This window comes from Callionymus lyra, chromosome 2 (assembly GCF_982586985.1).
Source record: "Callionymus lyra chromosome 2, fCalLyr1.hap1.1, whole genome shotgun sequence".
NCBI lineage: Eukaryota > Metazoa > Chordata > Actinopteri > Syngnathiformes > Callionymidae > Callionymus > Callionymus lyra.
The window spans coordinates 12,461,754-12,484,822 of NC_141819.1; the positions used below are offsets into that span (position 1 = coordinate 12,461,754).

General features: G+C 40.2%; 1 protein-coding gene and 1 long non-coding RNA gene across 2 annotated transcripts; both read left to right on the forward strand.

Moving 5' to 3' along the window:
- The first annotated feature begins 1,393 nt into the window (after positions 1 to 1,393).
- Positions 1,394 to 12,907, forward strand: LOC148085354 (5-hydroxytryptamine receptor 3A-like). Its single transcript, XM_087781771.1, has 9 exons — positions 1,394 to 1,448; positions 1,924 to 2,087; positions 2,156 to 2,200; positions 7,253 to 7,359; positions 7,431 to 7,600; positions 8,057 to 8,217; positions 9,441 to 9,651; positions 11,294 to 11,503; positions 12,590 to 12,907. Exons 1-9 carry the CDS (start codon positions 1,394 to 1,396, stop codon positions 12,868 to 12,870), a joined length of 1,404 nt encoding a protein of 467 aa, XP_087637897.1. The 3' UTR covers positions 12,871 to 12,907.
- Positions 12,908 to 17,491: 4,584 nt separating this feature from the next.
- On the forward strand, positions 17,492 to 18,993 carry LOC148085355 (uncharacterized). Its single transcript, XR_015710499.1, has 6 exons — positions 17,492 to 17,578; positions 18,154 to 18,241; positions 18,344 to 18,416; positions 18,496 to 18,580; positions 18,668 to 18,828; positions 18,898 to 18,993. It is a non-coding gene; the product is annotated as an uncharacterized LOC148085355 (long non-coding RNA).
- Positions 18,994 to 23,069: the final 4,076 nt, after the last annotated feature.

A 23,069-nucleotide genomic window follows, 5' to 3' on the forward strand; every position in this document is an offset into this window, starting at 1 on the left:
CTTCATCCATTGTTTGATGGTGTTTCCATCTGGTTTACCTCTTTATGCTGGAATTTAAATTACTTTTCATTATTATTATATATATATTCTTTCATTTAAAGAAAACAACAAAAGATCAAATCCCTCATCCAAAAGGGTTAAAATAAACGTATACTTATATACTTAAATACGATAAATATGTTATCTGTATTAATATGCGGAAGTGATAAATGAAATCAATATCTTGAATATTAATAAAATAAATCGCCTACCATGACCTACCAATATAGCAAACTTTTTATTGGAATATAAATATATTTTCGTCCTTTCAAAATAACAAACAAAATACGTGTGTGAGTTACATTATAATTTAAAAGGCTAAGTTTTAGCGAACTAGCTCTCGTGTTAAAGTTACATTACACGCAATGAAACCTTATTTCTGACTCTTAAAGCAATAGTTATATCTTACCTCAATAGACGAGTGACGCGCACCTGGTTCCGTCAAGTTACTGCACAAACGTGAGGACAAAATGCTATCGATCTTTGTAAACAAGTGTGACGTCAACATCTGGAGGTTTGGCGGAAGTTGCGTGTGCGCAAGTTTGAAAACTTTTTAGCTTTAGCGGACGCTATTATAAAGAGAATCAAGCGAAATAGCACAGACTTTATTTTACTCATTCATAAAAAAATGTCAACATTATGGAGTTGAAACACCTAAAAATATACAATATAGTCACTTTTACAGGATCTTTTAAGCATGTATTAATCCGCGAGAGCCTCTTGACTTCCGCGATGCGTGAACAATCCAAGCTTCAAAAAATAAAAATTAAGCATTTTTTACCGATTTATGTTCATCTCCTTAAAGTGGATCGAGGTAGTTAAGCACAATCGGGGGTAGAATCGCACTGTTGACATTAAACATTTCAAGTGCACTTCATAGTTTTAGAATTACGGTAGCCAAATGACAACAGCGACACGTCACGTCACGTTACCATGGCAACGACGAGTTAGGCGACGCCTCAAATGTAACCCAGGTCGTTTGAATCCGACGTCGGGGAGTGCTCTGTATATTACTGGGTGAACCGGGTAAAACCGACATTTTTGTCCCCCCTGTAAAGTTACCTTAGGGACACCAGGGGGAAATTGCACGGCGTAGGACGGTATGACGCCTCGGGTGTGAGGACGTGTTGGTTTAACATGCAAAGCGACTGGAGGCGAAGTCGTTTGAATAATATTCATGTAGCTCAAACTGTTTTTTAGAAAAAACTTTCCCAAACCTTTGGAGAAAAACAATGGTAATTCCATTCAAATCCAGCTATGACAAAAGGCTAACTCAAACAAGTATTGTTTAAGTAGTTAATTAGGTTAAATGTAGTTCATCGAAAGCTTAGAAACTCAACAGACTCTCGGCAACATGACGGTGGACAGGATCTTTGGATTTCTCTTCACCTGTGCTGTGCTGCTTCATGGTAAGAATTAAAATAATATATCTATGATTTTAGTGATTGATCAAAGCAACCCGCATCACCATCTTTTTTCACTATTCTATACATTCGGTCGATGTCATTTAGTGAGGCAAACCTCTGTTACATCGACAATTTATGAATTTGAAAATAATAAAATAACATTACAAACCTACCACACATAGTTACACATTTAAATTTAAAAAAATGTATGGATCCAGACTGTTAAACTGGAACAAATACCCTAAAATTAGAAAAATGTAGTTAACAGACACAAGGATAAATGCTAACACTACCAATCCTTTCTGGTCAAATACAAGTATAATTAATAATTATGGAAGTTAAATTAATTCACCTCTTTTGCTAAAAATTACAAGTTAAAGATGTTAATTGAATTATGATTCATTTCAACGAATTTCAGGCGGAAATTAATATCAGAAAGACTTGTGATCACACTTTCATAAAATAAAAATACCTTTAGCCGCAGACGCAGCAGCTTTGAATTGCTCCAGCCCGACCGGAGAAGGCTTGATGAACGCCCTCGAGGCAAATTTGTTTAATAAAAAGCTGATACGACCGGCAGAACATTTCGGGATACCTGTGGATGTGACTGTCAGCATCGTAGTGGTGGGGATTTTAGGAATGGTGAGTCATACAGAAATTCTCAATTACTGAATGGCACCTGATAGTAATGTTTGTCTGAATGTCTCCAGGATCAGAAAGAGCAAACGTTGAAGACCTATATTTGGCAAAGTCTGGTGAGTTCTTAACTTGAAAGGTTTGTTGAAAGAATATACCGATACCTCCCTTTCCCCAGGTAGTTATAGAATAAAGGTACTAATTTGATCATTTTTATTTTATTAACACTTCAAATTCTGGAATCTAACACGCTGAAGCGTGAGTACATAAAATGGAACTGTTCTACGGACAGTGACGGATACATAGAGCTCAAATGAGTAGAAATATTGGTTCCTTTGATGAGAATTTGAAGCATGTGTGTAGTAATGTTATAAGCCTTATAAAAAGGTTTATTTTCAGAACATCTAAGTTCTGGTCGGTTTAACTTTAAAATTGTCTCTAGGTAAAATTACCTGAAGAAAGGAGCCCCACCCTTGTTTTCTAGTCCAAAGGAAACTATTAAATGTACGTGGATAACAATTAATTGGCCTTATTAATTATGAAACACTATTTGAATCAATCTCATCAACTGAAGTTACTTTTTGTCGTGATTAATGTTCTTTACTGAGTTAGAGGCTCTTAAATTGATTACACAAAAATATGAAAAAATTGTAAAGGCAACTGACATACTTTTTATAGGATTTATTGAAAGAAACAAAGAGTAAAGGGAGAACTGTTAAGAACAATGTAATGGATGCTTGCTTTGATATCATGAAAGGAACAATATTTATTACTCAGGAATTAACAGACTTGAAGGCCCTGATAATTGTCAACTTCTGGGAAAGCTTTACGACTTATCTTAAGCTAATCTTGCTACCTCTGAGCAATTTGAAAATTTGAACGGGGTAGAAGAGGGAAGGGGATGAGACCCCAAGAATCCAGCGTGAAGTGTCCAGAGAGTCAAGAAGCAAGAGGAAGAGTCAAAAGTGTCAATAGAGTGAGCAATTCCGGAACAATACACAGTTAAAATATATACTTTAAAGGCCAAGACACATAAGACAAACATAGGAGTCCCAGAAAATCAGGAAAAAGCACAAATAAAAATGTCTTAAGATGTTTCTTGAAGGATTCAGTAGATCATCAAACACAGAGGAAGATCGTTCCAAAGCTTAGGAGCAACAGTCTGGAAGGATTTCTCTCCTCTGGTCCGGAAGAGTGTTCAGGAACCATCAGTAGATTCTGATCCACAGACCTGAGGCTGGATCAGATCTCTGATGTAAGGAGGAGCCTGACCATGAATAGATCTGAAAGTAAGAACCTGAATTTTAAAATTGCTCCTGAGAGACACTGGGAACCAGTGAAGAGTTTTAAGGATTGGAGAAATGTGAGTTCTTCTACTGGAGCCGGTTTTTGCTGCAGAGTTTTGTATAAACTGCAAGCGAGACAGCTCCTTCTTGTTCGGACACAAAAATAAACTGTTAATAGTCAAAACAAGAAGACACAAATTCACCGATTACAAGCTCTAAATCATGTTGTGTCATAATCTTCCTAAATTTAGAGATTTTTCTCAGATGAAAGAAACGGTTTCTGGTCAGTTTTCTGCAGTGTTGAACTAGAGACATGTCTTTTTCAAATACGACACCGAGATTTCTCAGGCTCAGTTTGACAGACTGACCCAAGTCACCCAAGTACTGACTCAACCCTGGAACCTTATCAGGAGCAATAAAAAGAGTTTCAGTTTTGTCCACATTTAGCTGTTAAGTGTTTTCACTCAGCCATTGTTTGATTTCTAACACATAATTAAGACTAAGCTGTTCAACCTCTGAGGCTCAGTTGGATCAAATAAGCATTAGAGCTGGATGTCATAAGCAAAAATAGAAACATCAGGAAATCTCTCATTGTCAAATGCCAATTGCATCAGACAATTTAATAAAGAGCCTACATGGAAGGACGTCTGACGACAAAAGGAGGGTTTCATCTTGTTCACTAGTGCCGAAATATCAGTCAGAGTTACAACATTTAGGAGGACCACAATTTGGATACAGTCTCAGTAACAGCAGGGTTTTCACACAAAAGGAGAGCGATTTTCTCTTTGATCAATTTAATTTTGTCAGTGAAAAATCGAAACAAAGCTTTGCTGTCAGCTTCACAGAAGACAGGCGTGATTGGAGCAGCAGGACACACGAGATAACTTATCCTGTCAAACAACACTTTGGGGTTTTTCTTATTAGTTGTATAGTATAGTTTCTGAATGTAATCAGATCTGGCAGTTTCCATCATCTCATTGTATGAGGACATCAGATCCCTGACGTGAAGCCTGTGACTCAGGAGATCTACAATATGTCCAAGGGCAACGTTTTTTCTGAATTTTAAGTTTCTATTTAACAGCTCCCACTTGATCAAGAATTTCAACACAATGATTAGTGCAACGATAACACGCCTCTGAGACCTAACTTTCAAGGGCTTAGGTTAAAGGATGAAGTCCAGGTTTAACAAAACAAGAGAATGATCACTCAGATCTGAGCTCTGTACAGAGAGTTTTACGAAGGCAAATGGTATTGGAAATGATAACCTTGTGGAAGTGGGTGTGGTGGGAGTGAAAACATTTAATTTTCCACGATCGACACGATCATAGACGGATGCATGTGTGGGCTGAGGAGTACAGCAACACAAAAAGGTTGCTAACAGAAACTGCACCTGCTTTGTAGAAACTAATTGATTTCATTAGGTCAATGGAGTTAGCTTCCAGAGAATCGCCGCAGCTAAACCCAAGTGCAAAACTCCATAGGTTGTCTGTCAAGTCCACCTCTTGTTCAGGTTCCAAAGAACATAAGGACAACTAAAATGTTCCGCTCAATTACTTTCTCAGTATTTAGGTTGTAAACCTTTAAAGACAGATAAACAAATACATTTTAATTATCAATTTAAATTAAACATTTTTAATGAATTTAACTGAATTTAAACATTCTAAATTCATTTAAAAATTAACTTAAACATTTAAACATTGAATTCATTCAAACAATTAAACAAATGAACTTAAGAAATTTAAATGAACCCTGTCTTCAATGACTCTGCGCTCATCTTCCAAGTGAATAAAGTTAAATAAGAATAAAGGCGTGCTGTTTCCCTCATAGCCAACTGAGCAATACAACCAGCAGGTCTGTCCCCAATGTTGACTCTGGTAATTGCATATTCACTTATCTCTTCATCTGGGCTATCTCTCCAGAGGAACCTGTGAAGATGCATCTCACGCTCCTCCAGCCATACTGAGTTGTACATCTTTTTTTATGTCTCCTGGAGATGCACACATCCCTTCCCTAAACATCAGCAAGACATGTCTGATAGGAGTAACATCTGGTCCCTTCAGAAGAAGATCATTCATGCTCACGCCTTTGTATTTCTGGCTACTATTCCATACAATACGAACTGGGGTTGTCACTGAATGAGGGTTTTGCGCCACCAGGTCCCTTACGTACCACACTGGTCCGTTCCACTCGTTCATGATTTTGTTGGTGAGTTTTGTGGCTGCGCCTCGTTCGACCATTTCATGGATCTGGGTAGCAGACTTTCAAGTATGGCTTTCCTATCCTTAAGAAAATAGCCTGGACTGCACTTTTGTTGTTTGTGAGAGAGGCTGTATCTACCATCCAGGGATACTTTGCATCCCAATGTGGAGCTGGTGTGTGAGCATCCCCCTTTTTGTAGGTGAGTCCTCCTTTAATTATTTCAAGCACCCCCTCATCTGCCAAAGTCATATCTTTTCCCCCTTGTGGACAGTTTCCACATCGACATCCTCCACATGCAGCGCCGATGCTGTCCCAGTGCCACCACTCAAGGAACTTACTGCTCAACCCACTGTCTTCCCTAATGGACCCTCCCACAAGACGAGGTTTCCGATGATTTTTACCCTCTGGGGTGCGAGTCTTCCCTCTCTGTGGCTAATGAGAAGTTAAACCTCTTCTGGCCTTTCCAGTTTGACTTCTGGGAAGAATTTTTTCAACCTCTCAGGTTCAATTACTTGATATACTCTGGCGATTTCATCCAAGCCGTAGCCGACCATTAATAAGCCCTCTCCGTTCCTTTTGGAGTCTTGACTCTGACTTTGAGGAGATACCTTTGTGTGTTCACCTCCATGGGCATTCCACCCGTAACCACAAGCAGCATACAACGTTGGGCTCTGTTGTCTGCTCACACAACTGAAATAAAGTGCAGGAAATAGGAGTTGCATGGAGGAGATGTTAGAGAGTTGTACTTGGACACCAAAAGCAACCTTTGTCCTTTTGACCCCTGATTTATTGGGAAGGCTCAGGTCAAAAGTCAACTCTCCTTTCTCTTTGGGTTATAAATCTGAGGTCAAAGGTCACTTACTTTGTCAGGTGTAGTCAATTATAGGTGACAAAGGTCCTCCTTACCAAGGGGGTAATTAATCAAGGGTCAAAACGACAAAAGTGGCATTCAGTGTCCTAGTACCTCTCAGATGTTAGTGCAGATTGAGCTCTCTTTGCAGGCAGGATGTCTGAGTAATTATTTAATGACAGCTGAGGAAAATACTTCCGCAGAAGCTGCACGCATCTCAATATCTCAATGTGAGAATGGAAGAGCATGCTAGTAGCCAGGACGTAATGGTAAAATTGCAGGAACAACCAGAACATGTCCTTCAAGTCAAACGGAACACCTCTACCACTCTACATCCCTGGAACACAATGGGAGCATGTTAATGTTTTTTTATTCTTGTCAGTGGTTACAGATTCTCAGTTATTTTCAATCATGAAATTGACCACAACAGAGAAAACCAACCTAACAGACTAGACCAGAGGTTTGTACGAAGGCAAGGACCCCATCATCAAAGACTGAGTTTTCTTTTTTTAGGATCCACTGTCTACCACTAAGGTTGCTCCTTCAGTACTTTCAAGTCATTACACTAGCAGTCAAAAGTGGGTTTTTGATACTGTCTTAGCCCAAACGGTGTGACGAACGGAACTATGACAAACGGGCCTGGTGTCTTACATACTTTAGTTCCAACAGGACAGCCCCTCCGTATGAGCCTGCTACTGTAGAGCTGGTTCCTTTTGGATCTATTGCAAGAGTTTTACAAACTCAACTATTGCACTTTTAACATCGCCAACTATCACTGATGCTGCGAGTAGGTAAAGTTTCCTAAAACGTTTATTAATGCTGTTTGTTCTTTTAAGATTTGGAACATTGCCGGGTTAAGCTGGGATGCGGACCAATGTGGAACAGACAGAATCTCTGTTCCTCGTGATAATCTCTGGCTTCCAGATGTACAAATCTCAGAGTTGTAAGTTCAAAACATAATAATGAATTTAACCCTACTGTCATTCATTTTTTGTTCTGTTCACTTTGTGGCAGCATGGAGGAGGACAATTCTAAAAAGACACCATATGTGTATTTATACAACGACGGAGTGGTTGTCGATGACAAGCCGTTGACGGTCATCAGTACCTGTCCTTTAGACGTTTACACATTCCCGTTCGATGTCCAGAACTGCACCCTGACCTTTGAACCTTTTCTGCACATGGGTAAGAACCAGTTTTTAAAATTAAAAATGTATCAGCTATACAACTTAGTTACTCAAAATATTTGAAAAGGGATTTTGCATTTCATCAGAACATAGAACCGCTAAACTAAATCTCATTGTAAAGTAATAGAACAATTTTGCACTCCCATAATAAAGAATTCTGGTTGTAATGTTGGAGGACCAAGAAAATTAGTTGCATAGGTGAGATTTGATGTGAATGAAAATAAGAAAAAAACGTGAGCTTGCATAAAATTATCTATAATGTTTTAAATAATATCAACGTGCATGATGTTTTTGAACATAATGCCAAATACTAGACCCTGTGGGACACCATTAGTCAGAAAGAGGACTTATATTAAAGATAATTATTTATTTAATTTTGTGTGTAATAATTGTAATGCTGATTTTTAAAAATGCATATTTTAATGTATATAATTTTGTTTTATTTAAATTTCAGCCTCTGATATTAAAATGTATCAAGGTGACACGGCTGAAAGTGCTATGTTCAGTTCCAAATCGGTGATTGAGACTAGTGGTGAGTGGAAGCTGGTGTCCATTGAAATTACTCCATATACTCTGATGTTGAGCGCAGGAAACTACTCGTCCATCAAATACCATGTGAGTCATTTTTGCGTCATACATTATTTACATTATTTTGTATGTATGCAAATTCTGTCATTACACTCACATTTTTTAAAACAAATATATCATACATGCATCTCAATACACGCAAATTAATAACACCGTAGCAGCCACTGAATAGACCTCAGCCAAGAGTCACATCAACTCGGTGCCGTGGCCAGAGGGCCTCGCATTCATTACAAAGGTGTCCCAGGTTGCCTTCTCAGCCCTTTGGTAGAACTTTGCAGTGAAGACACTAGGATTAATGCACTCCCAGTCCACCAATAAGGCAACAGTGAGAACTGAAGGCCAGCAAGTACTTTTTTGTTTAACGTAGATTCAAGAAGCTAAAGCAGTAGCAGAGAGAAGAGAAGTTGAGGAGATAGGCCTTGACTGAAGTAAAGGTGGAGGCCTTTGGTGTGACAGTAAAAAAGGCCCAAAGGTGATTCGAGACCAAACCCCACATAAGCTAAATGAATGGCTAACCTGACCTCTCTCTCTCTCTCGCTCTCTCTCTCTCTCTCTCTCTCTCTCTCTCACTCTCTCTCTCTCTCTCAGAGAGAGATCAAATGCTACCTTGGCCGAAGTCAGAGATAATAAGAGAGAAAACTTCCAAAGGTAACAGAATCCTTGCAGCCCCCTGCAGGAAGCGGGTCATCAGTGAATGGCTCGTAGCAGAGATCCTGCATGATATGGTGCTATTGCAAAGAAGAATCCAAAAGTCGACATTGCTCAGCCTTTAACATGAGAGAATGCTGAAGGACAGTATGTCAGGGACAGGACATTAAAGGGTCAACCCGACACTGATGTTCTGGACCTCAGAGTCTGAGTGAGGCGAAGAAAAAGATGCAGCGACGGGCGTCCACTTGATAAACACCAGATTAGATTCTTTGCTATATACTGTAATCTTTATTGATAAAATCTAATCTACTAACACAATAAAATACAGAATCATTTTCAATCTTGGAATTCCATCTAGTGGCCTTACAAAAATTAAGACTTAGGAAAGCAGGTTAGTGCGAGAGGGCTAAGCATGCATAGATTTTCGGTCGAAACTCTTTCAGACAAATAAAGCCACATGAACGGAAAATAACACACAATTAAATGAGCAATATTTAATGTAAAGGTTTCTCCAAATACCTCATTTATGTGTCTAGTTTCAACTAACCTCAATTTTAAATATCTTTTCATACTTTCCCCCTTTTTTGATTTACCCACAGCTCATTTTAAAGCGAAGTCCATTAATGTACGTGGTGAACCTGCTGATTCCGAGCTGCTTTCTCAGCTCGCTGGACCTCTTCAGCTTCCTGTTGCCTCCTCAAAGTGTGGATCGCGGCGCTTTCAAGATGACCCTGATCCTGGGCTACACCGTTTTCCTGCTTCTCATGAACGACCTGCTGCCGGAAACTGGCGATGCAACCCCACTAATCAGTGAGTAAATCTCACTCTTATTTTAAAAATAAGGTAGTAGTAGTTCCTGAAAATCTTGTTTTCCTCTTCCCTTGTTTGTTTTTTGCTTAAGTATGATTCTGGCACTGACTCATCTACTTCCAGCATTGAGACGAGTCCGCCTCCCTTGCAGCTCTTTGTGTTCTACATCATCTATATATGTTTCTTTTGATTATTATAGGATATTTTGGAGTCGGAATCTGAATTAAAGCGGTGAACTTAAAGAATAGACATTAGGAATCAAAGTTTAAAGTCTCAACAGTTTTACTTGCAGCAAGGAGAGATTAACACGGAACCTTCTCATAGAATGTTAGATTTCACTTTGAAGCAAGAACTGTTTCTGCTGCATCTTTATACTCCACTGTAAGTCATTGATTATCTGACAGACAAAAGTTATTCCTGGCTTGCCTTAGTTCACACAGAAAAATAACATTCATTCTACCAAAAAGAACATCTTTGTGTATGGTTTTAACAGTTTGTATATATTATGGAACAAAGGATGCACAACAACAACAGGAGGGAATCAATATCACTTTCTGCAGCTGCAAGAAATGTCCCCTCATATAGGGTGATGTAGAAAAGGCTTTTCCAAAATACTTTTTTGCCAATTTTTTTGCAACAGAATCTATATCCCCATACACTCTGACCAAAGCAAGTAGTAATGGTCCGACGAAGCTTCATGAAACAGTGTCATTATTTTCAGAGACCACTCGATGGCGGTATCTGCGCATCATTTTGAAACTGATGCCGCCACCTACTGACCTGTAAACAACATGACATGTTTCATGAAGCATCATCAGCCCATTTCTATTGAAGAGGCCCTTGTGTTGTCAGTGAAATATTTTACTTCACAGGCATCACTTATTGAAGCAGAGCCAAATGACAGAAGTCTGGGTGTTGCTTTTATTTATTTTTTTACATTAATAGTCTCATCTACTTCTACTGCCACAAATAAAGCGACATCTCCTTCTTTTACCAGCCGTTTGGTTTGGAAACATTTATCAGGTCTATTAAAATCTATTGGTGTCTTTCTCTTCAACATTGTGGATGCTAATGTTTAGTCTCTGTTGCTCACCCAGTGCCAACTCAGCACACATCAGTCTGAATTTGATGATGAAATTACCAATATATACTAAAATTTAGCCTTTTTTTTTCTTAATGAAAAGTAAAAAATGTGTAGATTCATACTAAATATGGATCTTTAACACAGATCAGAGTAAAATATTTATTTATTTCATTTGTGTATTTCCCTCTTATTATCGTGATGGCAGGTAAGGCATGACCTCCTTGGACCACTTTTTATTCATGGTTCCTTATCCAAGCACGTAAATCAGCTACAATACTTTTTTTTCAATGTTTTTCCCAGAAATCCTTCTTTCACAGAGGCCATTGTGGCAACTATCAGGGGAAATATTCTAAGGAACTAATAAGAGAACGAGTGACGAGTGTGTTCTACTTTAAATATATTTCAATTACAAATGCAGTATGAATAGTACACGCTAATAATGCTGGTGGTCATTGGTTAAAATAGATTTCCAGATGGAAGTTTTAAATTATTTCTTGGTCTCTATTGGCACATTTTTGTTAAATTAAAGAAATATTCCTGTGCTTTTTACTTTTACAGATGTTTTGTTCTCCATCAGTCTGGCCTTGATGGTAGCCAGCCTGTTGGAGACTGTGTTAATCACTAACATCCAGTTCAGCGCCGATCAGTACAGCAAAGTGCCTCATTGGTTGTGCACTTTTGTGCTGCGATATCTCGCCGTCTTGGTTTGCCTTCCCCCGCTACAGAACATCAACCGCTACACTGTGTCCATACATGCACCTTCTGAAGGTAATGTTACAATAATAATCTAATCTTTAAGTGCTCTTTGACTTTGTGTAGCAGGTTAACCAAAGTATTCTATTTTTTTTAAAAAGTCCCCTTTTATTTAGCGCTTGAAAGTGTAAAATTGTGTCAAAATGCATTTAGTACATTTAAGAGTTGGGCAAAGATTTCTTATACGATGATGATGAGGATGATTTAATAAATATCCTATTAAACAAATGTATTATTATTATTATTATTACTATTATTATTATTATACTGAATAAATGTTGAAGTCTTCCTGGCCAAGATGCAGTAAGTCCCTCATCATGACCAAGTTTTCAACTTATTACTTTATGAAGTTCTCCCTCGTCTGAAATCTGGGCAAACTAGAGGTTACGAGATCAAAGTCCATTATGACGTTAGACTGTCTTCACTCCTCCTCCAGCCAGTTGTTATCACGCCTCGCCTCCTTTATACAGCGAGTCCCTTGGAGGTGGAGAAAACCAGGTTTGATGATGCGTTCTGACAAACCTATATGTTTGACTAATCGCAGCAGAGTGTGTGTGGTTTTGGTAAACAAGATTTAATATCCAGAAAACAAAGTGTTTTCAGTGGGCGGGGCTTAAGATAATTTTCTAATGTTAATATTTCAATGAAAATAGAGTTTTGTACAAACAGATACTGATGATACAATAGAGTTCAACATCTATTTAAGAAACACTTAAATACACACATTAGTTGCCCCTTTAAGACGAGATACAGTACAAACACAGTAAAAAAAACAACATGTTTAGATGGATTTGTAAACAAAACCATATCTCAGAATCTTAAACTCCAATTGAAACCAGTAAAAACCTGTTGCTAGTATAATCACTAGCTAGATAAAGTAGAGATTTCTTGTAGCAAGATTAGCCTTTCAAACAATTGTTTTAGAGATTGTGGTCGGGTAAAAGGGAAGGTAAATAAATCTAATATTTAGAATAAAATGTGTTTAAAGTTTAAAATTTAATAATACTTATTAATCAACTCTCGGCGACAGAGTTAACTCGATGCTAATCTGTTCACAACGTGACATGTATCAAAATTCTTTGGTGTCGTTTTCTTCACAAGGAATAAGTAACCACCGGACAACAGCAAACATCCCAACCATCAATGGAGAAATGCTAGACGTGAAACCTATCCAGGACAGGACGCTGTACGAACTCAAAAAAATAAGCGGGAACCTGGCGGCTATGCGCCTGCAAATGGACCAACACTTTGAGGGAAGCAAAACCTCCAAGGAGTGGCAAATGATTGGACTCGTCTTTGACCGCCTGCTTTTTGGCTTCTACATCATTTTCTTGTCGTTCACCTTGATTACAATAATATCTATCTGGATTTCAAGCTACTGACAGGAAAACATACTTTTACTACAAGAAAGGATGTTAAGATTAGCACAGGAACAGGTGATACTGCAACCTGTATTAATGAAGCTTTTAACTAAGATACTAAACCTGTGTATGTGTTTTATTATACAGAAAAAAAAACTTTGGGAATATATGGATTTAAGACCTGAGGACAATGGAAGAAGTATATCCTATATTTGTTTCTGTATTCAGGCAATAATTCAATTTTACGACTCACCTCTGGGGCTTGTCTTTCTCTGCTATTGTTTTACTGTTTTGCTTCCTGTTTGAGCTTCAAATGTGTTGATAAAGTCAACAAAGCAAACATTGACTTCCTCAGAGACCAAAGTGGTTTCTATTTAAAGAATGAACAGCTGCTCAAAATGTAGGTCAATCTGAATCGATTTGAGATTGAACGCCACCGGACACAAAACTGTTTTCATCCGCCACTTTTATAAGAAGAAATAAAAGTCTCCTTTGAGCGCGAAAATGAAGATGAAGTGACCAGTGAAGAGGGTTAACAAGATTAACAAGACAGTGAAGTCTTTGCAGAGAACATCATGTAATCCGCCAGCAGGTGACACAGACCCTCATCTCGGACCACCTGCTCTTCACCCTCTACATCCTTTTCCTGTTCATAAGCCTGAATACTATACTTTGTGGTTCTCTGGGTGACCTTGCAGGATATTTGTTGTATAGAATGTTTCATTTGCATAATAAAGAGCTTCACAACAGTCTCATCTTTCATTGTAATAGATTAATTAAAAAAAAAAAAAGCAGCTTCATGTCCACAAAGGGTCTTTAATCCTGTCAAAAGAAATATTTGTCTGGAAGCAAATTCTTTAACCGGAAGCAAAACATATTTTAATTATAGTTTAAGTAGTTAATGCGGCTGAATGCGACTCTGCAACATGACAGAGAACAAGAGCTTTGGATTTATCTTAACTTGTGCTTCACGGTAAGAATTAAAATATTACTTTTAAGAGAAAGAGCAATGCTTCGCCACTGATGGAGAAGATCGCCCCCTGGTGGCTGGAGGAGCCCGGCTTCTGATGAAAGACAGACCTGATTTGATATTTTCTTGGTAGCAGCAGTTCCTTTTTAGTTTTTGCTAAAGTAGCTCAGCTGTTGTGTCAAATGTATTGCTTGATAAAGAAAGGAACAACAAAGATAGGATGGACAACTTAAATGGGAAAAGAAGTACAGAGCCCTGGACATGACATGGTACTTGATTCATGGCCTCGGTATTCAATATTATTTATTTTTGTAGCCACCAACTACTAATTTGTAATCCATAGTCCTAAGGGCAATTGGAGGCTCTGTGTTAGCAAAGGTCCATCTGCTGTGATTAGATGGAAACCAATAAGGGGATATATTCTGAAACAACCAATAAGAGAATAGATTTAGGTTTCATGCTTGCTCGAAGGTATCAATTTCCATTAGGATGGTGCCCCTTACATACTTACACATAGCTCAGTAGACCCTTGTGTTATCTCGGGGTCAAGGTGACCTAAAGGCCTGAAACGATGTTTGTGGTATTCTTTGTGTTCAATTCATCAATTCAATTTTATTTATCATAACAAAGTTATCTCAAGACACTATACAGTTGAAATAAGACTACAGTTGATTAAGGAAAAATAGATCCCAGCAATTCAACAAAGAGCAAGAAACAAAACACTGTACAGTGCAATGGCGAGGAAAAACTTCCTTTTAGAAGGCAGAAACCTCGAGCGGAACCAGACTCATTGTTGACGGCCTGCCGCTTTGACCGGCTGGGAGGAAGGATGGGGGGGTAGACAGATGGATAAGGAGAGGAGTGAGGGAGGATATAGTGAGAGAAAAGAGGAGAGTGTAGGAGAGTCCATTGGGGTGCTGGAGAGAACTCGGGATCTGATGACGTGGTGAAGATCCTGGATCAGCAGCAGCTCTGGAGGTGGATCCCTGGATCAGCAGCAGCTCTGGAGGTGGATCCCTGGGGCTCCGGGAGAGAAATAAAAAGGTGTGGGTTTGGGACAAATGTATACAATACACAGGTATACAGACTCCGGTGACGGGTGAAGATATATAGAGGGGGGGGGGGGGTTGAAATAGCCAGGCCAGAGGTCACATACCTAGCACAGCAGGATCCAGACATGGGGGCCCAAGCCGCGGCAGGAACCCGTGGGAGACCAGGACCCGGCAGGCAAGATAACCACCAGAGCCAAGCCCGGCCCGAAACACCAGCGAGAAGGCGGACCGCCACCGGGGGCGCGAGAGGGCAAGCACAGGCGAGGACGACCGAGGAAGCAAAGAGGGGGAGGCACCAGGCGCAGGCACGGAGGCAGAGGGACAGCCAGAAAAACCAGTCAGTGGATAGAGCCCCGGGGCCAGGCCGGGCCACGGAAGACCCCCAGACCATCAGGCCGCCACCAAGTCCATAGCAGGGGACCGAGCCAAGGAGATAGGGATCCACCACAGCAGCGGCAGCGGAGCCCCCCCCCAATACCCTGCGGACACGGCCAGTAGCCGGGTCGAGTGCCACCGCATGAGCCCAGAGGAACAATGGCCAGGCACCGGCTCAGGTCCTCCGGTGAGAGTCCCCCGGGTCACCGGGGGGCCATGGTTGTGCGGGCAGGGCGGGGGTAATGGGGCTGCAGCCGTCCGGGAACGGCCCCCAATCTTCAAACTGTAGACCGTCCCCAACAGCCACAGCCCACCTCCCCCATGTCATGAGGGAAGTTTGGGGGGCCAGCAGTATTTCATGGGCGGTCCACGGTCTCTAAGGTGCAGAGGCCCCGCCCATCACACGTACTGACCCCCAGCCCCCGCCCCCACCCACCATGCAGCACCCATGGGCGGTACATGGTCTCTACGGTAACATGGGTCCGCCCAATGCCTCCGCCATCCCCCCAACATGGCCCCGCCCAGTGTGGCCCCCCCCACCCGGGAAGCCCCGAAAGACCGACCAACCCGGCCACGAACCCCGGATGGCCATCCAGAACACCCGGCCAGCCCCAGCCCCACCCCTAACGGTTCACCCGCCAACCCCGTCAGCCGGACCAGCAACCCCCCAGCCCCAGCACCGCCCCCAACGCAACCCCCCATCCACCCCCGCCAGCACCAACCCCCACACACCACCAAAGACCCCCCGGAAGCGGGCCACCCCCCCGCCGGCACACGGGGCCATCGCGGCACCAGCGGTCACCACCACCAAGCCCACGGCCCCACAGGCCCCACCTGCCGGGCCCCTCACACCCGAATCGGCCAAGCCAGAACGGCCCCGGCGAGAAAAGAAGGATATACAGAGCTCGGTGTCTAAAACTCCTCCAGCATTCTCAGCCTATAGCAGCTAAGATAAACAATTTTGTTAGTTATAACAGCTAAAGATAAACAGTCAAGTTAGTTATAGGCTTTATCGAAAAGTAAGGTTTTAAGATTGTTTTTAAACATAGAGAGGGTGTCTGCCCTCCGGACTGAAGCCGGTAGTTTGTTCCACAGCAGAGGGGCTTGAAAACTGGAGGCCCTGGCTCCGAATCTACATTTAGAGATTTGTGGTATAACTAATAGATCAGAGTTTAAGGATCGTAAGGTCCTTGAGGGTTGGTAAGTTTGGATTAAATCTTTAATGTATGTTGGTGCTAGACCATGTAAGGCTTTATAGGTTAGGAGAAGGATTTTAAATTGTATTCTAAATTCTACAGGAAGCCAATGTAGGGAAGACAGTACAAGGGAAATGTGTTCGCGCCTCTTAGTCAGGACACGAGCTGCAGAGTTCTGAATGAGCTGAAGAGTTCTGAGAGATTTTTTAGAACATCCTGAGAGAAGAGAGTTACAATAGTCCAGCCTAGAGGTTACAAAAGCATGGATGAGCTTCTCAGCAGCATCTAAAGGAAGGAAGTGCCTGATTTTTTAAATGTTACGAAGGTGGAAGTAAGCAGTCCGTGAGATTTGTTTTATGTGTGAGTTCAATGATAAGTCCTCGTCAAAGCATACACCCAGATTCTTTACAGTGGTGCTAGTAGCAGGAGCAAGTCCATTTTGTAAAGCTAGATCATTAGTTAATGATTGTCTGAGATGTTGCGGACCAACTAGTAAAACCTCAGTCTTTTCCGAGTTCAGTAGGAGGAAGTTTTTGGTCATCCATGACTTGATATCTGTAATACAGGACTGTAGTTGTGTTAGCTGATTTCTTTCATCTGGCTTCATGGACAAGTAAAGTTGGGTGTCATCAGCATAACAGTGAAAGTTTATAGAGTGTCTTCTAATCAAGTCCCCTAGTGGGAGCTTATAGCTTGTGAATAGTATTGGACCAAGAACAGAACCTTGTGGGACACCATAGCTGACCTTAGTGTGTGTCGATGAGAGGTGGTTGACATGTACATAGTGCGTTCTATCCGACAGGTAAGATTTAAACCAGTTAAGAGCAGTTCCACGAATGCCTATATGGTTTTCTAGCCTCTGTAGAAGGATTTGGTGGTCGACAGTGTCAAATGCAGCACTGAGATCTAGAAGAACAAGAACTGAAACATGGCCCTGATCAGAGGCCATCAGTATGTCGTTACTTACTTTTACCAGGGTGGTCTCTGTGCTGTGGTGTTCCCTAAAACCAGAGGTGACGTCACACACGCGTCCAAACGCCGGATGATCACGCTTGTTGACAAAGATCGATAGCATTTTGTCCACACGTTTGTTCATTAACTTGACGGAACCAGGTGCGCGTCACTCGTCTATTGAGGTAAGATATCATTATTGCTTTAAGTCGACTCAGAAATAAGGTTTCATTGCGTGTAATGTAACTTTCTGTGGTGCGTTAACACGAGAGCTAGTTCGCTAACACTTAGCTTTTTAAATTATAATGCAACTCACACACGTATTTTGTTTGTTATTTTGAAAGGACGAAAATATATTCAATATTCCAATAAAAAGTTTGCTATATTGGCAGGTCATGGTAGGCGATTTATTTTATTAATATTCAAGATATTGATTTCATTTATCACTTCCGCATATTAATACAGATAACATATTTATCGTATTTAAGTATACAAGTATACGTTTATTTTAACCCTTTTGGATGAGGGATTTGATCTTTTGTTGTTTTCTTTAAACTAAAGAATATATATAAAATTATAATGAAACGTATTTTAAATTCCAGCATAAATAGGTAAACCAGATGGAAACACAATCAAACAATGGATGAAGGAAACTTGGAGAGCTTATCTCTGAATGATCAAGTATACTTGCTTATATTTATTGATTTATTATATTTAAAAGGGAGCACTAGTATGTTTTTGTTTTGTTTTTGCATGGAAGTGACCTGCAAGAACTGCCCAGAACTCCAGACCTGCTTGACATGAAACCTTTCTCTCTGTGGTTCCTGACAAATGATTTCAAATGTGAAGTAAGTGAGTAATATTTGTAACATAGTGAACACAAACTTGTAAACCTACAGCACATCCCATCATGGAAATAATCTAAAATGCAATTATATGTTCTTTTCTAGGTGAGATGGAGTGCTGCATATCAGGTGCTGGACTAACCATCGGAGGTGGAAGGGGTCAACATGTCAAAAGCAGGTGAGAAGTTACATCATACACACTTTGGTCATTAAAATAGTCATGTTTGGTAATAATGATCAATACATTTCTGTGGCAGGACGCACTGACATGCTGACGCTTATGGTCAAGGTTTTCTGGCTTCTGTTGTTGGAAACACTTGGTTGTGCCCGTCAAGGTGGAAGGTACACTAGACTGAAGAGTCTTTTTCAATAGATTTTACACTTCAAATGATCAGAATCAAACGACTTCATTAATACAATGTTTTCCAGGTTCTGTTGACTTTCGGACAAAGAGGATTCGACGCTGTTAGGGCAGTAAGGAGACGGCAGGAAGTGAAAGATTCTTGAGAAGGAGATGAACCACCTCTGGTCTCTGTCAAGTCGTTGTGATTCCCTGGAAGAGTTGTCTCGCATGGCAGCGTCACAGCAAGGTAAGAGTTTATTTAGCAAGTGAAGAACAGAAGTACAGCTGATCATTCTTATTGTCTTATTCTTTTAAGATGCACCATGGGCTTGACTGGTGAGGCTTTGAAGGATCTTCAGAGCCTTTGAGGAGCAGCAGCAAGTCAGCATGACGTCACTCGAACCATGACTCGTACCAGAAACTACTATAAACAAGCCTTCGATGAGGACGAGACCATCAACGTCGTGCAGATTCACTCTGATGGTTACTCGTGACATTTGTGACGATCTGTGAACATTTGTTTGATATGAAACCTGTAATAAAGCACAATTTGATTTCATTTTGAATAACATCCCATAGTATTCATCATCAGTGCAGGTAATGTGTTGTGAAAATGACTATTGGTGATTTAGAAGTTGAAACAAAGTCTCTGTTTACCCTAGTTTGAGATCGACATAGAGTTCAACATGAACAATATTCAGGCAAAGCAGACATCATATGTTAATGAATCATGAATGAATGAATGCTTTATTTCAAACATGTTACATAAGAAAGTAAACTTAAGACAAACAAACAAAACCAATGACATTAGTCAAACAATAATTATAGTCAAAAGAATAATATTTACCCAACATGTCCAAATTAAGAAGGATGAAGCATAAGCTTGTCTATACCTAACCCTTCACTACTCAATTATTTACCATCAACACCCAAAGTACATCAACAAAATACAAACATAAACAAACAAACATGCAGCAAAACACAGTGGAGATATTTAAGATATAAATAGAGATAAACCACTGCTTTCTTGAAATCACCACACTTGCAATAACTTTTATAATGTTGTCATTCCATGTGATCTGGGTAACAGTAAAAATTGATTTAAATCATCAGTAATCATCATCGTTTAAAATAGCAACTGAAGAGCTATTTGTAAATTACACCCAAACTATGAAATAGAAGACAGCACGTCTTAAAGCTTTGTTTGACCCACAGTACATGTTTGAACTTAAAAATATACATATTTATGTTATTGATAGGTGACTCAGGACTGCTGTTATACTATCAGAAAACTACACACACCAACATGATGTATTTGTTTGTAGTGGCCTGTGCTACATCAAATGGTTAATTCTCTGACTTCAAGAGGCATGAAGGCCCTTGTAAAGCTGATATTTATATGACACATTCAGATGGTCTCCTACTATCCTGTGAGAAGTGTGGTTCAATGAGTCCAAAAATGAGGGAGAGGTTGTCATTCTTCTGTCAAGATGGTCTCTGAGTGTAACAGAATATGCAGACCTGATCCTTCAGGAATGGACTTAGGCAACTTTTTTTCTAATCAGACCTCAGAAACTTTGAGAAATCTGGACTTTGAAGCTCTATAAATCGACCATTGTTAATTTAAATGATCTGAAACTTTTAGAGGTTCTTCATGTTCCATTTGTACACATATACAGTATGTTCAAGGGTGTTTCTCTAGGTGCTTCCTGAAGCCACTTCCGGTTTGGAAGGGATTATCATTATGGTTCTACCAGCATATGATTTTACAGGTGTCAGAGGTCACACAGACCAAGTTTCATATGTCTGAGGGTCACAGAGGTCAAATTAGAGCAAAATAGCAACTGTTATGAAAAAATGTGCTTTTTGGCTCCTGTTTCTGGTCTGAGGCCCCTGGAGGTCTGACCTATTGACCTATTTTGGGCCTATCAGTTTTGATAGACCCAAAATAGGTCAATCAACGTGCTGTGATATTATCACCTCTGGTGATTGCTCCTGATGATAAGATTCGAGGGTTGAGTCAGTACTTGGGTGACTTAGGTCAGTCTGTCAAACTGAGCCTGAGAAACCTGGGTGTTGTATTTGATAAAGACATGTCTCTTGTTCGACACTGCAGAAAACTGACCAGAAACTGTTTCCTTCAACTGAGAAAAATCTCTAAACTTAGGAAAATGTTGTCGGAACATGATCTGGAGCTTGTAATCCATGCGTTTGTTTCTTCTCGTCTGGACTATTGTAACAGTTTGTTTTCATGTCTTAACAAGAAGGAGTTGTCTCGTCTGCAGTTGATTCAGAAATCTGCAGCGAGAATTCTGACCCGCTCAAGTAGAAGAACTCACATTTCTCCGATCCTTAAAACTCTTCACTGGCTTCCAGTTTCTTTCAGGATCAACTTTAAAATTCTGGTTCTTACTTTCAGAGCTATTCATGATCAGGCTCTTCCTTACATCACTGATCTGATCCAGCCTTACAGCCCAGCTCGGGCTCTGAGGTCTGTGGATCAGAATCTACTTATGGTTCCCCGCACACGGCTCAGGACCAGAGGAGAGAGTCTACTGACTCCTTTAAGAAACACCTTAAGACGTTTCTATTTGTTCAGGCTTTTCCTTGAATTTCTCGAACTCATGTGTTGTTCTCAGTATTATCTTGATCTTTAAAGTATGTACTTTTTTGAGTATTGTTTTTGATTGTCTAAGCGCTTTGTGACCCTGGTCTCGAAAAGTGCTATATAAATAAATATTACTTACTTACTTACTATTTTGGCTATTGTGGCCTGTTGGACATGAAAGGGTTAATTCTATAACTTCAAGAGACTGTCACGTGGGCCCATGTGAAGTCTGGTGTCCATCGGTGCAAAAATGAGGGAGAGCTTGTCATTCTTCTGTGAAGATGGTCTCTGAGTGTTACTAAATGACGACACCTGATTTTCCAGGAATGGATTTGGGAACTTTTTTTTTACTTGGACCTCAGAGCTGATATTTGGATATGTTTTTCTAGACTCCATTCTGAGTTGAACTGTGGTGGTTTGATGTTGCTATGAACTTCCTGTGCCCCATGGTATCATGGGAAACTTGGAGAAATCTGGACTTTGAAGCTCTATAAATCGACCATTGTTGATTTAAATGATCTGAAACTTTTAGAGGTTCTTCATGTTCCATTTGTACACATATACAGTATGTTCAAGGGTGTTTCTCTAGGTGCTTCCTGAAGCTACTTCCGGTTTGGGAGGAGTTATCATTATGGTTCCACAAGCATATGATTTAAGAGGTGTCAAAGGTCACGCAGACCAAGTTTCATATGTCTGAGGGTCACGGAGGTCACATAAGAGCAAAAGAGCAACAGTCATGAAAAACACGTTTTTGGCCCCGGTTCATTCCCAGCTGCCCCTGGGGGTCTGAAAATGAGCATGATAGTTCACACTAGCCTCAATATCAAGCCTCTGTTAATTAATGTACATGTTATTGATTACTAATGTATGATTATGTTTGTACTTATGCAATACATATTATTGATTAAGTGTGATTATAGATGTAATTATTCCAATAGTAGTAAACTTTTAACTTTTGGATAAGCTATTAACTCCAATATGAATATTGTACATGAGCGTAATAAAAGATATGAACTGTTATCATAAAAACTTTTTTTTAAGCATTCATTGGTATCAATTATAGGCATCTCTGAAGTTACAACTGCATTGATCATGTTGGGATGAATACTATGGGATGTTATTCAAAATGAAGTCAAATTGTGCTTTATTACAGGTTTCATATCAAACAAATGTTCACAGATCGTCACAAATGTCACGAGTAACCATCAGAGTGAATCTGCACGACGTTGATGGTCTCGTCCTCATCGAAGACTTGTGTGTAGTAGTTTCTGGTCCGAGTCATGGTTCAAGTGACGTCATGCTGACTTGCTGCTGCTCCTCAAAGGCTCTGAAGATCCTTCAAAGCCTCACCAGTCAAGCCCATGGTGCATCTTAAAAGAATAAGACAATAAGAATGATCAGCTGTACTTCTGTTCTTCACTTGCTAAATAAACTCTTACCTTGCTGTGACGCTGCCATGTGAGACAACTCTTTCAGGGAATCACAACGACTTGACAGAGACCAGAGGTGGTTCATCTCCTTCTCAAGAATCTTTCACTTCCTGCCGTCTCCTTACTGCCCTAACAGTGTCGAATCCTCTTTGTCCGAAAGTCAACAGAACCTGGAAAACATTGTATTAATGAAGTCGTTTGATTCTGATCATTTGAAGTGTAAAATCTATTGAAAAAGACTCTTCAGTCTAGTGTACCTTCCACCTTGACGGGCACAACCAAGTGTTTCCAACAAAAGAAGCCAGAAAACCTTGACCATAAGCGTCAGCATGTCAGTGCGTCCTGCCACAGAAATGTATTGATCATTATTACCAAACATGACTATTTTAATGACCAAAGTGTGTATGATGTAACATCTCACCTGCTTTTGACATGTTGACCCCTTCCACC

Coding starts and splice junctions, on each gene's coding strand:
- LOC148085354 (XM_087781771.1), top strand. CDS start 1,394: ATGACGGTGGACAGGATCTTTGGATTTCTCTTCACCTGTGCTGTGCTG. Junction 8,218..9,440: donor ACTCGTCCATCAAATACCAT/GTGAGTCATTTT, acceptor ATTTACCCACAG/CTCATTTTAAAGCGAAGTCC. Junction 9,652..11,293: donor CGATGCAACCCCACTAATCA/GTGAGTAAATCT, acceptor TTACTTTTACAG/ATGTTTTGTTCTCCATCAGT.